This window comes from Cynoglossus semilaevis, chromosome 2 (genome assembly GCF_000523025.1).
Source record: "Cynoglossus semilaevis isolate Cse_v1.0 chromosome 2, Cse_v1.0, whole genome shotgun sequence".
NCBI lineage: Eukaryota > Metazoa > Chordata > Actinopteri > Pleuronectiformes > Cynoglossidae > Cynoglossus > Cynoglossus semilaevis.
The window spans coordinates 13,261,200-13,275,411 of record NC_024308.1 but is presented as its reverse complement, the minus strand read 5'-3'; the positions used below and the strand labels follow the sequence as shown (position 1 = coordinate 13,275,411).

At 42.4% G+C, this 14,212-nt stretch overlaps 1 protein-coding gene across 1 annotated transcript in view; it reads right to left on the bottom strand.

The window, feature by feature from the left end:
- The window catches only part of LOC103399859 (PH domain leucine-rich repeat-containing protein phosphatase 1-like), a 19,023-nt gene extending 5,489 nt beyond the window's left edge, over positions 1-13,534 (bottom strand). The window contains exons 1-10 of the mRNA XM_008338493.3: positions 11,648-13,534; positions 7,335-7,531; positions 6,182-6,307; positions 5,723-5,871; positions 4,696-4,842; positions 3,866-4,093; positions 2,037-2,239; positions 1,897-1,957; positions 1,718-1,813; positions 32-187 (exon numbers count right to left, since the gene is read on the bottom strand). Coding sequence (XP_008336715.1) covers positions 32-187; positions 1,718-1,813; positions 1,897-1,957; positions 2,037-2,239; positions 3,866-4,093; positions 4,696-4,842; positions 5,723-5,871; positions 6,182-6,307; positions 7,335-7,531; positions 11,648-13,205 — 2,921 coding nt within the window. The 5' untranslated portion in view covers positions 13,206-13,534. The remainder of the gene's footprint in view (positions 1-31; positions 188-1,717; positions 1,814-1,896; positions 1,958-2,036; positions 2,240-3,865; positions 4,094-4,695; positions 4,843-5,722; positions 5,872-6,181; positions 6,308-7,334; positions 7,532-11,647) is intronic.
- Between the last annotated feature and the right edge of the window lie 678 nt (positions 13,535-14,212).

Below are 14,212 nucleotides of genomic sequence, written 5' to 3'. Positions count from 1 at the left end.
AGAACAGTATGTGTTGGGTAACTCTGTGTACCTCTGTGCCTTCATGAAGAGGTTGTGTGGGAGCTCGGTCAGATAGTTGTGCTGAAGATCAAGAACCTCTAGCTGTGATCTCTCCAGCCTCTCAGCCAGCTGACACACTCCGTTCCAGCCTGCCAGCAGTTTTCTCAAGCTCCCACTGGACAGCAGCCTACACCACAAACAATAAAGGAGGCTGAGGAGCTGTTTGTGTACACGTGTGTGTCTTGTAAATGTAAAAAAAAAAATCTGTCAATGAAAACGTCTCTGTTTAACCCTGATGAGGGCATAGAACAGTACACAAAACACTGCTGGCTGCAGTGATCTAACTTTCCACTCAGGTCCAGTAGGTTTGCGTCGTGCTGATTCGTGAACTAAAGGTGAAGAGTTTTGACCTTCAGCTGAATTATCCACTGTGGTTTAAGTAGACTGATGTGGATGGTGATGAATGCAGTTAAAAAACAAAATACATGGAGATCATGGAGATCTTTACACACAGTGAAAACACTGTAACATCCGGATAAAGGTGACTATGAAAGTCCGTGGTCCACCACCTTCTACATCTATTCTACATCTAAAGACAGCCTTCATTCCTATCGCCTTTCTTTTTTCCATCACCAGAACTTCGTTCAACACACACAGAAGTCAACATAGTAAAACCTGCCAAAATACTGTCGATTATATTTATTGGGAATACTTGACATCGGGATTCTACCCATTCTGTCAGTCAGAAGTGATTTTTAGGCTGGAGACCAACACACATTTAAGGCAGTTCACACTTCATTGAAGGAATTTACGAGGGTTAAGACTTTGGTTTAAGGGTTTGGGTTATAAATGACTTGGTTAAACTCCACCTTTCAGCTCAGACAGGCCAAGCAGCACATGTCAACATCACATGCAGGAGGACACTGATTGCAGTCCTGCAGTATAAAGCATCTCACATGTCATTATATCATAAAAGCATTTGCATAAAAAAAATGGTCAACTATTCCTGTCATGTTAGTAGTTACACCTACAGTATGTGCAGTACTTTTTCTAAGCCAATAGGGGCATGTTCTTAAAAACAAAACTTTTATTTTAACCTTCAAAAAACAAAAGATTTCTGCTTGACAAACTCCAGGCTTTACCAAAATTGCAGTCTGTAAATAATAAGATAATTCAGGGTCGTGCTAAACATTATCAAACCTGATCTCAACATAAACACTCAACATTGCACAGACCAAGAACACAGTGAAGGACAGTTGTAAAAGCCTTCAATGTAGACAAAGCATTTTTATCTTTACACTAAAAACATGAGGTTTGGCTTTAACTGTTACTAAAGTAAAGCTTTGGATTAGACTCTAATCTGAGATTTAACATGTGCTGCAAAATCTAATCCAATATTAATGAAATTTAGTTTTCATTTTGACTTTTTGTTTTCGTATCAGTCTCAAACTCCTCTGTTTCCAGCTAATGTAGAGTCCAGAGCAGTGTTTTTCTAAAAGTGTTTGTGTTTGAGTGTGTGTGAGAGGGGAGGGGGGCAGGGTTAGCAATGGGTCAATTGGGTTGAAGTAAGGATTAGAGTAAGGGCAGAGGTTAGGAATTAAGTTAAGATGGCTGTTTTTAAGGTGAGGGGCTAGGGAATGTATTTCTACGGATGTTCCCACCGCTGTGGAAAAACAAGTGGCTGCAAACACAGAATTTCTCAGCATGTGTTTCTTACTGTATGGGAAGCTCAGAAACAGAGTTATGACTAACGTCCAACACCTCCAGTTTGCTGCTGTCACACACCCAGGCGGGCACACAGCCCAGCTTGTTCCTTAAAGAAAAAACAAACCCCAGTCAGTGGACTCCTTCACAGTGTAAACAGGAAAGTCAAGTGTCCACACTGAGTCTTCATACCAGGACAAGTCCAAAACGGTCAGATTCTCTGGCGCTGGCTCAACCTCCAGCTCCGTCAATTCTACAAGCATAATATAAAAAGTCTTTATAGTTTCAGCTTCAAAGCATCATCTGTTCACTACTGTCACAGTGTCCATTACCATTATGGGCCACATGAAGGCCTTTGAGGGTGGGACCGCCCACTCGGAGAACAGATAGGTTGTTTCGGTCACAGCGGAGAACCTCCAGCCTACTGAGAGTCCTGACGTCCAGTTCCCGAAGACCAGTGTCCCTCAGGTCCAAGTGGACGATATGGTCCAGGTGCTCCGAGTCCCCCAATGTCACCTTTTGAAGTTGGTTCAATCTGTTGGAGTGGTCAAAGGTCAAACAAAGCTCCCGATGACTTTAGTCATTGTTGTTTTCATTTAAACTGCCCTAACCTCAGCCAGCTGTCAAAACAGGGAGCAAATGCCGGCGATGCCTTCACTGTTCAAGGGAAAAGTTACATTGCGGTACCCTACCCACAGCTAAACCACCATCTGTTATGTTGAAACAGTACAAATCGATGGTAGGAATGGTATGATGAATCAATATAGATGAGCTTAGCACTGCTGACACTTATTGATGAGAATGTCCTGCCATAACGCAGCAACAAAAGACTGGACTTTAGACCGTCTTCAGGACCAGGTATTTGATTTTAGAAACTCTATAATTAAACTTTAATCACCCAGGCTACATCAAATAAAATACTGAAATGTAAGCAAAAGTTTAAAAAAAAAAACAGATCAGCAATGTAAATACAGGCTGCACTCAACTTTAATAATTTATGGCATTACACAATGACTAAGACATTGGCATAAGGCAGTGATGTTGAAATCTGGAACACAGTTTTCCCGCAGCATCCAGGGAAGTGCTGTATTACAGCTGAGTGTTGTTCCAGCATTACCTCTAAAAATGTCAGCGCCTGTGAGTATATTCTTACCTCAAATCTATGTGGTGAACTGACAGCCACTGCAGTCCCACCATGTCCAGGACAGAGAGCTGGTTCCCTGCCAGACACAGTCTCTCCATGCCTTTCAGTCTCTCCAGGAGCGTCGGTATGCTGCCGAAGGAGTTGAAGGACAGGCCGAGGTAGGACAGACCCTCCAGAGAGCCCAGCTCCACGGGCAGAGTGGTCAGTGAGTTACCGTCCAGGAGAAGAGTCTGCAGACTGGACACGAGCGGGAAAAAGAGGAGTTGACAGATACAAATCACAGCACAATACAATAGTCCTGACGTCCAGTTCCCGAAGACCAGTGTCCCTCAGGTCCAAGTGGACGATATGGTCCAGGTGCTCCGAGTCCCCCAATGTCACCTTTTGAAGTTGGTTCAATCTGTTGGAGTGGTCAAAGGTCAAACAAAGCTCCCGATGACTTTAGTCATTGTTGTTTTCATTTAAACTGCCCTAACCTCAGCCAGCTGTCAAAACAGGGAGCAAATGCCGGCGATGCCTTCACTGTTCAAGGGAAAAGTTACATTGCGGTACCCTACCCACAGCTAAACCACCATCTGTTATGTTGAAACAGTACAAATCGATGGTAGGAATGGTATGATGAATCAATATAGATGAGCTTAGCACTGCTGACACTTATTGATGAGAATGTCCTGCCATAACGCAGCAACAAAAGACTGGACTTTAGACCGTCTTCAGGACCAGGTATTTGATTTTAGAAACTCTATAATTAAACTTTAATCACCCAGGCTACATCAAATAAAATACTGAAATGTAAGCAAAAGTTTAAAAAAAAAACAGATCAGCAATGTAAATACAGGCTGCACTCAACTTTAATAATTTATGGCATTACACAATGACTAAGACATTGGCATAAGGCAGTGATGTTGAAATCTGGAACACAGTTTTCCCGCAGCATCCAGGGAAGTGCTGTATTACAGCTGAGTGTTGTTCCAGCATTACCTCTAAAAATGTCAGCGCCTGTGAGTATATTCTTACCTCAAATCTATGTGGTGAACTGACAGCCACTGCAGTCCCACCATGTCCAGGACAGAGAGCTGGTTCCCTGCCAGACACAGTCTCTCCATGCCTTTCAGTCTCTCCAGGAGCGTCGGTATGCTGCCGAAGGAGTTGAAGGACAGGCCGAGGTAGGACAGACCCTCCAGAGAGCCCAGCTCCACGGGCAGAGTGGTCAGTGAGTTACCGTCCAGGAGAAGAGTCTGCAGACTGGACACGAGCGGGAAAAAGAGGAGTTGACAGATACAAATCACAGCACAATACAATACATTGCGATATACTGCAGTACTATAGGCATGATGATATACTGAGTTTTGTTTTAAACAACTGAATTGTAGTAAAACTGAAATAGTAAACTAGTGAAGAAATAAAATAAAAATAAAATGAACGAACACAATACATATTTGACTGGTAATTGCTGTAAAATATCGATAAGGTATTGACATGAAATATTGCGAAATTACAGTGTATTGACTTTTTTTTTACACCGCTAGATTTGACAGTTGTTTAAAGTAATATTTCTTAGAAGCAATATCACATTCACCCGTTCACAACGGTTGGTTTACTGACTTACTTTTAGATTATGATTACATTGTGCAGTTTTCCTGCCACACCTTGATTAAACATCATTATATGCTCCGTCAGTTGCACTGTTTATGCAATAATTTAGAGCTCTGTGACGAACGAGTAAGACATCAAGAAAAGATGAAAAGAAAATAGAAAATCCGTAAAAGTGTAGAATCTCCCAGCAGCAGAGAAACTGTTTCATTGTTTAGGTAGAGAAAATTAGGTCTATTTTCCAGCTCACTTACTTGTGCATGGTTCCTACTTCTGCAGGTAGAGATGAGAGAAGATTTCCTGATAAGTTGAGCTCACTGAGCGAGGTGATGTCACACAAGGCCAAAGGAAACTCGGACAGCGCGTTATTTGACAGACTAAGGCTTCTCAGTTTACAAAACCTAGAGAGGGTGAGAAGGACGTTGAGAAAGAGAGGAAAGGGAAAGCCGTTAATCTGTCAGTGCTATAAACATTGTTGGGCTTTTCTTTCTTTTTTTTTAAACAAAAACTAGTGTTGTGATCACTCTCTGTCAGGAGTTGCACAAGACTAAACAGTGAAAGATCCCAAAGAGGAAACTCAGTACAAACATTATTTAAAGCTGAATGTTTACACAGTTCAAGGCTGGGCTACAATAGTTCAGGTAGTAGTTTGTGTGCGTGTGTGTGCGTTGCTTTACTTCCCGGAACATGATCCAAACAACAGTGAGGTGACACACAGGTGAAAGGTGAAACCAGACCCTTGTCTTTCTCACAGCAGTGGACGGGCACATTCTTAGCTTCATAAGGAAACTGACAAAGTCAAAGTAATCAAGTCAAAGTAATTATTCTTTACTGTCCTTTCACTTCATGTACAGTACATGGATTTTAACACTATCCAATCTATCTATAAGAAATAACCAAACTCCTTTTTGTGGAGTATGAAAATGACTCAAGCGTTCAGTGTCACTGACCACTTTGACGATCTAAGAAGGAAAACAGGGCAGAAGTCCTCTGACCCAGGGGTCATATGACTGATGTCTAATCTGCACCGTAGCTTGTTTTTAATCATCAGAACCACAAAGTGGCCCACACACACATCATGTGTCATTTGATCTAAGCCGCTTCCTCAATTACACATCGGGGCAGAAAAGAGCAACCAAGGGACGTTCCCACATACACTGGGGAGAATAACAAAAAGGACAAAATGCAGCTTTCATCTGCCGGCTCCTCCTGCTGCTGTGTCCACACACAGGACTAAAGCTGCCAGTATTAAGTGTATGTGTGCTGATAACAAAAACACACCTGGTGAGTGCTGGGACACCTCTGTGTGGGGACATGAAGTTGTTTTTGAGATTGAGGTGGGTGAGGTCCTGGCTGTAGAAGAGCTGAGCAGGCAGCTCCTCCAGGCTGCAGCAGGACAGGTCGACTGAGTTCACTCTCTGTGATGCAATCTGACGCAGCAAAAGGGACGAGCAGGAAAACACAACAGGAGTGAGTAAGAGTGTTCACAAAAGACAAATGTAGATTTTGTCAAAAAAAATCTTTGTTCATACTGAAAAATCTTGACACTTTTCAAGTGACTAATGTTTAACCATTTATGTATCCCACAGCTTTTAGCTAACATTGTGACTAATATTTGGCTATTTTAACTAAATTGGTTTCAGTTCAGCCAGTAACATGTATATAAACAAGCTGGATATTTCAGTTCAAGAAACATTCAAGGTTTTCAAAAACCTGTTTGAAACAAGACTATAAACGTACCTTTGATGCCATTCTGTGCCATCGCAGATGCTCGGTGTAGGAGTCGTAGCTGATGTAGTAGGTCTGACCCTGAGGACCGGCTGAGGTGAAGGCCAGACAGTGGCTGTGCCTCTTCACCTCCTCCACCTGCAGAGCAAACAAAAAGGTTTGCCCCATATTTTGACTGAGGACTTAACTTTGTAGAGGTCGCATCTTACAATCGACTATACAGGTGTCTTGTATCTTATGGTTTCAAACCACCCACTGTACCTTGGGTTCGGACTAAACGGGAACTATGAGACAATGAAACAAAACCTGTCTCCTAGGTGTCTGAGACCTAGACTTAGACCAGCTGCACACTGAACAAAAATCCTGTTCAAGTCCCTGCTGCACCCTGACGTCAAACTGTGTTTTGTGACGCATTATTTTCTGTTTCTTTTATATCCACTCAGTGAATGCAGAGTTAATCAGACTAATTTGTATTGTGATGACAACAGCAGTCGTCACCGAACCACGTTGAAATGTTTTGAACACAGATAATAAATCACTTTCTAACCTCAGGAAAATAAAACACAAACATAGTGCATTAAATTCAGGTCAAGAACAAAATGAGCAACTTTTTTTTCAGTGTATTTAGAAAATGTTTTAATTAGTTTGCAGTAGTTCTTTCTGTACCAACAGACACCTATAATTACATCTTCTACAAGAGTTTTAAATTCCTCACACAGATTCCTGTGGTCTGGTGATAAAAACGTAGGAGATCGTAGGATCGACCTCCTAATCAGCCTGCAGCCTGCAGGACAACAATGAACAGAAAACACCAGCTTTCGTTCAATCACATGGTGTCTCCCACAGACAGCCTGAGCTGTACTGTATTGAACTGTACTGAATATCTTTAAACCCTCAGAAAAACTTGAGACCTCAGGTCATCTGTCGGCGTTGGAGGCCTGGATTTTTTTCTCAGAACTGTGCTGCTCTACAACATGCTCCAGCAGTAAGATCCACACACACACATACACACACAGCTGCAGGAGAAGGTGAACGACCTCGGCATTTCAAAGCAGAGCTGCCTTGTGCCTCGTCCAAACCACAGCAGGAACTCTGTCTCTTTAAGGCAAACAGGTTTTCGATTCACAAGAACATGAAAAAAAATTAATTCAATTTAATTAATTACCTTTCCTCCAATGAGAGGGAGGATGTGCATCTTGCCAGTGTGGGCATGTTTCACAGAAGAGACAATGAGGCAAGTTCCGCTCAGTGTGACCTGACGCCTGGACCATCGGTTCACCGGCAGTGCCAGTTTCCCTTTGCGGACATTGAACACGCCCGACAACAGGACACGGTCGGAGCCACCAACGCTGCGAGGTTTACCTGCAGGAGTATAATGGAGGAGTTAGATGGAGGTTGTTGGTGCCATCATTAAAGCACTGTGAGATTTTGTGAATCAACTCTCTCACTGGGCCTCTCTTTCACAGAGCCAGAGCAGCAGAGTGCTGCGAGGTTATGTAAGAACTGAAGCCAACAGCCTGAGGGCTGAGTGAGTGAGTGAGCAGTCACTCAGGCGTGATTTGTTACACTGCTGGAACAAAAAGCCAACACAGTTCCTGTAAAGACACAGGGCCATGGTGAGAGGCCTGAGTGTGTTTGAGGCAAACACGCAGAACTGCCTCGTGTGTTGGAATTCTGTTGAATACCGTGACATATCCATCTGACTGTGTGTTCTGCTCTTCTCCGCAAATCTGATCACATTGGCCAAAGAACAGACACATGAAGAGTCTGTGACTCTGAGAGGGTTTAAGTGGCCTAAATCAGATTAACGTGTTATGCAATGTCTTAAAACACGAGCACCTCCTTGATCCTCCCTGATGCCTCCTACTGACACAAAGCAAAGATTAGGTTTCACCAGGACAAACCAGCCCCTGAGAACAAGTAGCACAGAACCTGAACTACTACATAGACAGTCTTACATTTAACTATGTCCACAGAATGTTAGACCTCGGGGACATTGTAAAAAAAAATATGTTTTTTATTTTAATTATGAAAACATTATTATATTTTGTAAACATGCTAAAATGTTTATAAGGGCTGCTTCATTCTAATAATCAATAATAATATTCAGTAAGGAATTAGTGGTGTTGTGCATTAGAACCAGAAAATATGAACATGATTTTCAATAAACTGGAACAAATATTTAACCAAATGCTAAACAACAAAATTAGGAAATTGCATGTTTAAATATTTTACCTTAATTATTTTCTCCACAAATTGCTGTATTTTCTATAAATAAGTGACACGTATCCTCTTTTTCCACTGCCAATTATTACATATTACATACAGCTATTACTAAAGCAGCTATTTCTTGACCATTATTCCAACAAATGTAGCACTTTTTTTTCATAAAAGCAGCTCAGTACAGAGTCAGAGTGGCTGGAAACAGTGATGACTGAAAGTACATGACCAGTCGGCTCAGCAGTTCGGCTGTATGACTGTCACGCATCATTTAAAGTTAATTTCAGGAAGAAGGATCTACCCGCATGACAAATGCCTTTTTCTGAGGTCGGAACAGACCCGAGTACAAACAGGGACAGTGAGTCCTGTACAGAGACACAAACATGATGCATTGGAGCATCAGCAAAACTCAACAGAAGAAACTGAAAGATGAAATCCACATAAGTTCAAGCATATAGGGAAAAAATCCATTCATATATAATGGCAGAAATCTTACAAACGTGGAGGGGGACTGATGCTGATACTGTGACTGGATTAAATGATCAATTTCCTTATTTTAATATACAATGTAAAGTGGAATGTATTTTGAACGCGTCCACCCTTCCATGGGTGGTGCAGGAGTGAGGTAGTCGGCTATACATGGAACTCCCTTCCGTACATTCCTCCATGTGGAACATCCTGTCTCTATGCACGCAGCCAACCAACCAGGCCAAGGTCAACGGTTCTACTGCCATTTGGCTATTAGTAAGCAGGCAGACTAACCAAAGTGTCATAAAGTAGCACTTGTACTTAAATGTGGCTTGCTGACTAATACTGTAATGCCTCTGTGCCTGACCAAGAAAAGATGCTACTCCCCCATTATGGCGTGGCGATGGCAGAAAGTTTATTAGCATTTCGCATGCAAAAAGGGTAATCCCAATCAAAATAGACATGTAAATACAAGCATTAGGAGAACTCTGTTGTTCGTTTAAAGCTAATTTATTACATTTATAGACGATTGGAGATATTAGTCATCTCAAAACATCTCGATGAAGTTATGGATAAACCCTGGTAGTTTTCATGTTCTGGTTAATTGAAACAATAAGGGGATGAAGGAACATCTAACAGAAACGCATGAAAAGTTGTAGAACTACATCTGATCTACAACTGCCATTTCAAGACTTTGCCTGAGGCTACATAATTAACTTCAGTTGGACCCAAACACGACTGCTAGATCATGGTAGCATTTAGTTTTTTTCACTGTATCTGGAACAGATCTTTTTACCAAAGTTTTCACATTTCCTGTTACATTCTGTATTTGTTGACAGAAGTTGACTTGAATTCTTTTTTAACCCTTTCTTTTTTGTGTTTTTTGATAAACAACTGTGACATTTATTTTCCTAATTATTTTGAGAAAGTTGGTACTTGCACTTGCAACCTGATTTCATATTTCACAGCTGTTACTCCTAGATTTGTGCAGCTGGTTTGGTGCACATGGTTTGTTCATTCAAAGCATTAGCATTTAACCTTGTCAAGTAAAGCAGTGACCTCCGAGTGCTGCAGGTCCAGGTCCAAAACACTGAGGTGGTGAAATCTGATTTCCTCTCCGGACACTTTTCCTCTTAGTGTGTGTCTGTATGTGAGAGTGTGTGTGTACCATCTTTGTTTCACAAACATCACTGGAGTCCTCCCAACCTAAAGAGACTATGGCTAATGTTAATGTTGTCTTCATTAGTCTGTACAACTACAAAGAAACAAGACTGAGTGTCTTTGTGTTTTTAAGATGTTTCAATTGTTGTGTTTAAGAACTAGTAGTGCAAATGGGAACCCAAACCTAGTACCAATGAGGTACTTCCTACAACTCTGAAGAAGTAAGAGATTATGTTTAAAATGATTTCTTCTTGTTAGGATTAGAGAGAAGGTTCTGGTTAAGTTCTGACTAGAGTCAAATGAGGGTCATGGTAAGAAGGTGTCTGATGAAAAAAATTCTGTTATTTCAATTTAATTTTTTTAGAACCAGTAATCCTGATAGGAGACCCAATCTAATTTTATCAAGACAGAACTTAGTTTCCAAAGGTTTGAACAAGAATCATCTATGTGGGCAGGTTTGTATATGACTATATGTTTTAAAGATCAAATGTTTAATTTGTTAGTTAATGTTTCTTCAAGATAAATCTTTGAGAGAAGAAATGTGACTAAATACATCTGTAAAACGCTGTAAATATTTTAACTTCTGTTTGCTCATCTTCAAAGTCCTGCAAGTGTTTCCTGTTAAAATTCCTGGTTATCTCACTGGAGAAACATGTATTATCCATGACTTCTCAATCGTGGAGAAGCTCCACTTCCCCCTCCGTATGTACATACCAGCCTCACACACTCCCTTAGTCCAGTGCATGTTTGTTAGTGTTGGAAATGAAGTTGCTTTATGGGGCCCTGTTCTTAAAAGCACAGCTCTATGTCATGTTTTGTTCCTCAGTCACGTTACTGTGGGAGCCAGAGAGCAGAGGGAGAACAGCATTTGGGGAAGGAAAGGAATAAAATCAAGGTGTTTGTTCAACGTCTTGCCTTAAAAATTTAAAATATTACAAAAACAAATACTCAATAATTAGATTAATATTGACCTTAAACCGGTTCAAAAGAACAACGTATTGCATTGATTCAAAATGAGTCTTCTTTTATTAGCACACCAGTGAATTGTGACTGTAGGTCCCCTCTCTTTGCTGAGGGTGTAAAATAAGGTCATAAACAACACACTCTTGTGCTGATCCCATTAGAGATCCTGGCTGTTTTTTACATCCTCTTAAATTGACTAACACAAAAACATGATCCCTATCAATAACAACAACAAAAATAGAATAGCACATGAAAACAAATCTATTATGCCTGAACGCTTTTGGTCTGTGGGATGTCAAAACGATCACACCTGTCACCTCCAGATGTGTCTGCCTGCAGCACCACACACACACACACACACAGAATTGTAAGGGGAGGGGCTTACAAGCAAAACCCTGGGCATTGTCACCACAGGACAATTGTATACACTGGGTTAACAGTGCCACTGACCCAACACAATGACAGCACTCACGGTACAATGAGAATGGATGCACAATGATGAGGAGAGATGAGACAGATACAATGAAAACAGCAGGGTGTAACTAGCACCAAGGGGATTTTCAGTGCATTTTATAAACATTCCGAAGAAGACGGTTGGAAGAAACACACAGACTGTACCTGAGGCTTCGATTTTTATGTTGAAAGATTATTATGAAAATTACTCACCGAAATAGAAGCGGATCAGGCAACCTATTTCTGGGTTCATTCCCTCTTCTTGCACCCTCCAAGCATCTTCATAGCCCATAGTGTTAAGGTATTCATTCAATATCTGCAGAGGCCTCTCATCATCTCCCAGCCGTCGCACTGCTCCACCATGCAGCTGGACAAAGAGGGCTGGGGTTGGAGTGATATTGATGGGCTCTGTCCATCCCTTGCTTTCCTCTGGGATCTCAGGGTCAGACTGGACAGATGCTTGGCTGGTCAGAGGCCGCGACTGAGAGCTGCTGAAGCATTTGGCGGCAGGTTTTGTTAAATCAGGGGTATCTGTGTTAACCCCAGTGATGAGTTTAGTGTCTTCATGCTGTCCTGACACGTGGCTGGAAACACTGTTGGGAGCAGAATCACCATTTGAGTGTGTGGGAGAAGAGGCAAGATCCACTTCATCTGAGGAGCTCTCAAAGGGGTCAGGGTCTTCAGTGGCACTGTCACAGTTTGTGCTTAAAACTGAAGAGTCAGTGCCCAAACCCAGCCCATCACTGAGGGAGTCTCGGTGCTCTGTACTTCTGGGTCCACCTGGACTGAAGTCCTCACAGGTGCTGCTCTCTATGTCTGAACCTGAGTAGACCCCGTAACAGTCTGGCACACTCAAGTCCACCCCAATATCAGTCAGATATACTTCAGATGAAGAGTTGCTTGCAGTTTTATCATCCAGCAGGTTAGTAGACAGTTTAGTGTCAGGATAATACTGTTTTATGTTCTCGTCTTCTTTGTCGTTCCTGCCATCCGGACTGTTACTATCAACCGAATGTCCATTTAAGTCTTTGCAATTATCGTTTAAATCAACTGTGGCTGCACTTTTACCACTTACTCGCAGCACTGACCCTGCTTTGCTCCCCTCCAGTTTACAGGCCACCTCTGTAGCAGTGGTGTCTACAGTGCAAAGCACAGGGCGTGGGTAGGAGGGCGTGAGCCAGTCGTGGACGTGAATGCAGCCCCGCCGATGGTCCGATCGTACCCAGGTCTTATCGGAGGCCTGCAGCTGCTTTGACTGCTTCTGCCGTAGAAAAGTCCTTCTGTCCAGGCTGAGGGTACTTAGCGGCGATGCCGTGTTGGCCGCCTCGGCAGTGGAGCCGCCGGCAGAGGTGGAGCTGGTCGGAGGAGCCCCCAGCGACAAATTCCTCTTATGCCTGTGCCGCCTCTTGCCGAGCAGAGAGTTGACAGAAGTGCTGCTGCTGCTGTTTACCGATGTAAGATTATAAAGGTTGGCTGTTTTCCCCGTGGTCATGTTCATATTTTTGGCAGCGCCGCCGATGGCGTTGGCAACCTGGTTTTGATATATACCGTTCCTTATCGCGATCTGGAGAAGGGAGGTGGCCGCCAGTCCCTTCCCAAAGAGTTTCGCCTCCGCTGCGACTCCTCCGTCATCCTCCCCGATGGAGGGTCTCTTTCCAGTGGAAAGCATTGTAAATCCATCGGATTTGGCGAAGTTGCCGTCGCTGGCAGAATCCAGAGGCGGTGGCGGCGTTGAAACCGCCCCGGTCCCGTTTTCTCTTACACTTCCCATCACGTTAGCTCAGGGCGACGTCAAGACTTAATCAAAGCCCGCAGGTGAGCACTTTAGCCCCGCGTTAGCTCGGCCGTTGGTCCGTTCCTTCCTCCAGCTTAGCTTAGCATGCTATAGTGCTGCGCAGTTCGCCCAAAAGAGTTTCTCCGCTACATAATTCCGCCTGATAACACACCCGTCAACTCTCTGACGAGAGCTAACCAGCTGGTCAACGCACGAAAAGGCGGTTCTAATCCCTCTCCGTGGAAGCTTCCACGAGAAGGCGCGACTGCTACTGTTACAAACCGCAAGACAGCGACGGTCAGCGGTATACGGCGGGCAGGGCGGGGTCTCATTGGATATGAATTATGATGTGTTCACGTACGCACACTGGGCTCGAAAATGCGCCTTAGATTAGAAATGTGTTAGGGATTTTCCTAAAATATAAAATTAATGTTTCCATTTGTGCTTGGTTTATAAATTTAGCTTTAAATCGATTTTCATCACATTTTTAAAAAGAGGAACTAATATGAAGCAAAATCATTTTCAATGTTTGAATATACCGCAGATTCATAAAAACACAAGTTGTCTAATTACATCTTGTTAGACCATGCGTTTTACATCAGTTAGGCTTTACTTTAAATTAGTTTATAAAGGTCTGTGAATGCATCATCAACTGGTTACATTACTTTTTCACCAAGCGCAACAAAGCAATTCTATTTTAAAATAAAAACAATCTTGTTCATTATTGTTTCTTCTCTATTATGCTACGATTAAAGTGTATTTTGTTATTCAGCAGTGTCAAAGTTGTTGTCCCCGTAAGCACAATGTATGTCGTCGTTTGCTGCCACCCTGCGGTACAAAGAAAATACACAACAATAAATACAATCGTGTGCTTGTGTGTCCGTGTATCCCCATATAGAGTACAATAATGTGTATATATGTATATATTAAACAATATCATATTATATATAATACATACATAGTTAAAATATAAAGTGTTACAGATATTATGGATAGTATTGCCC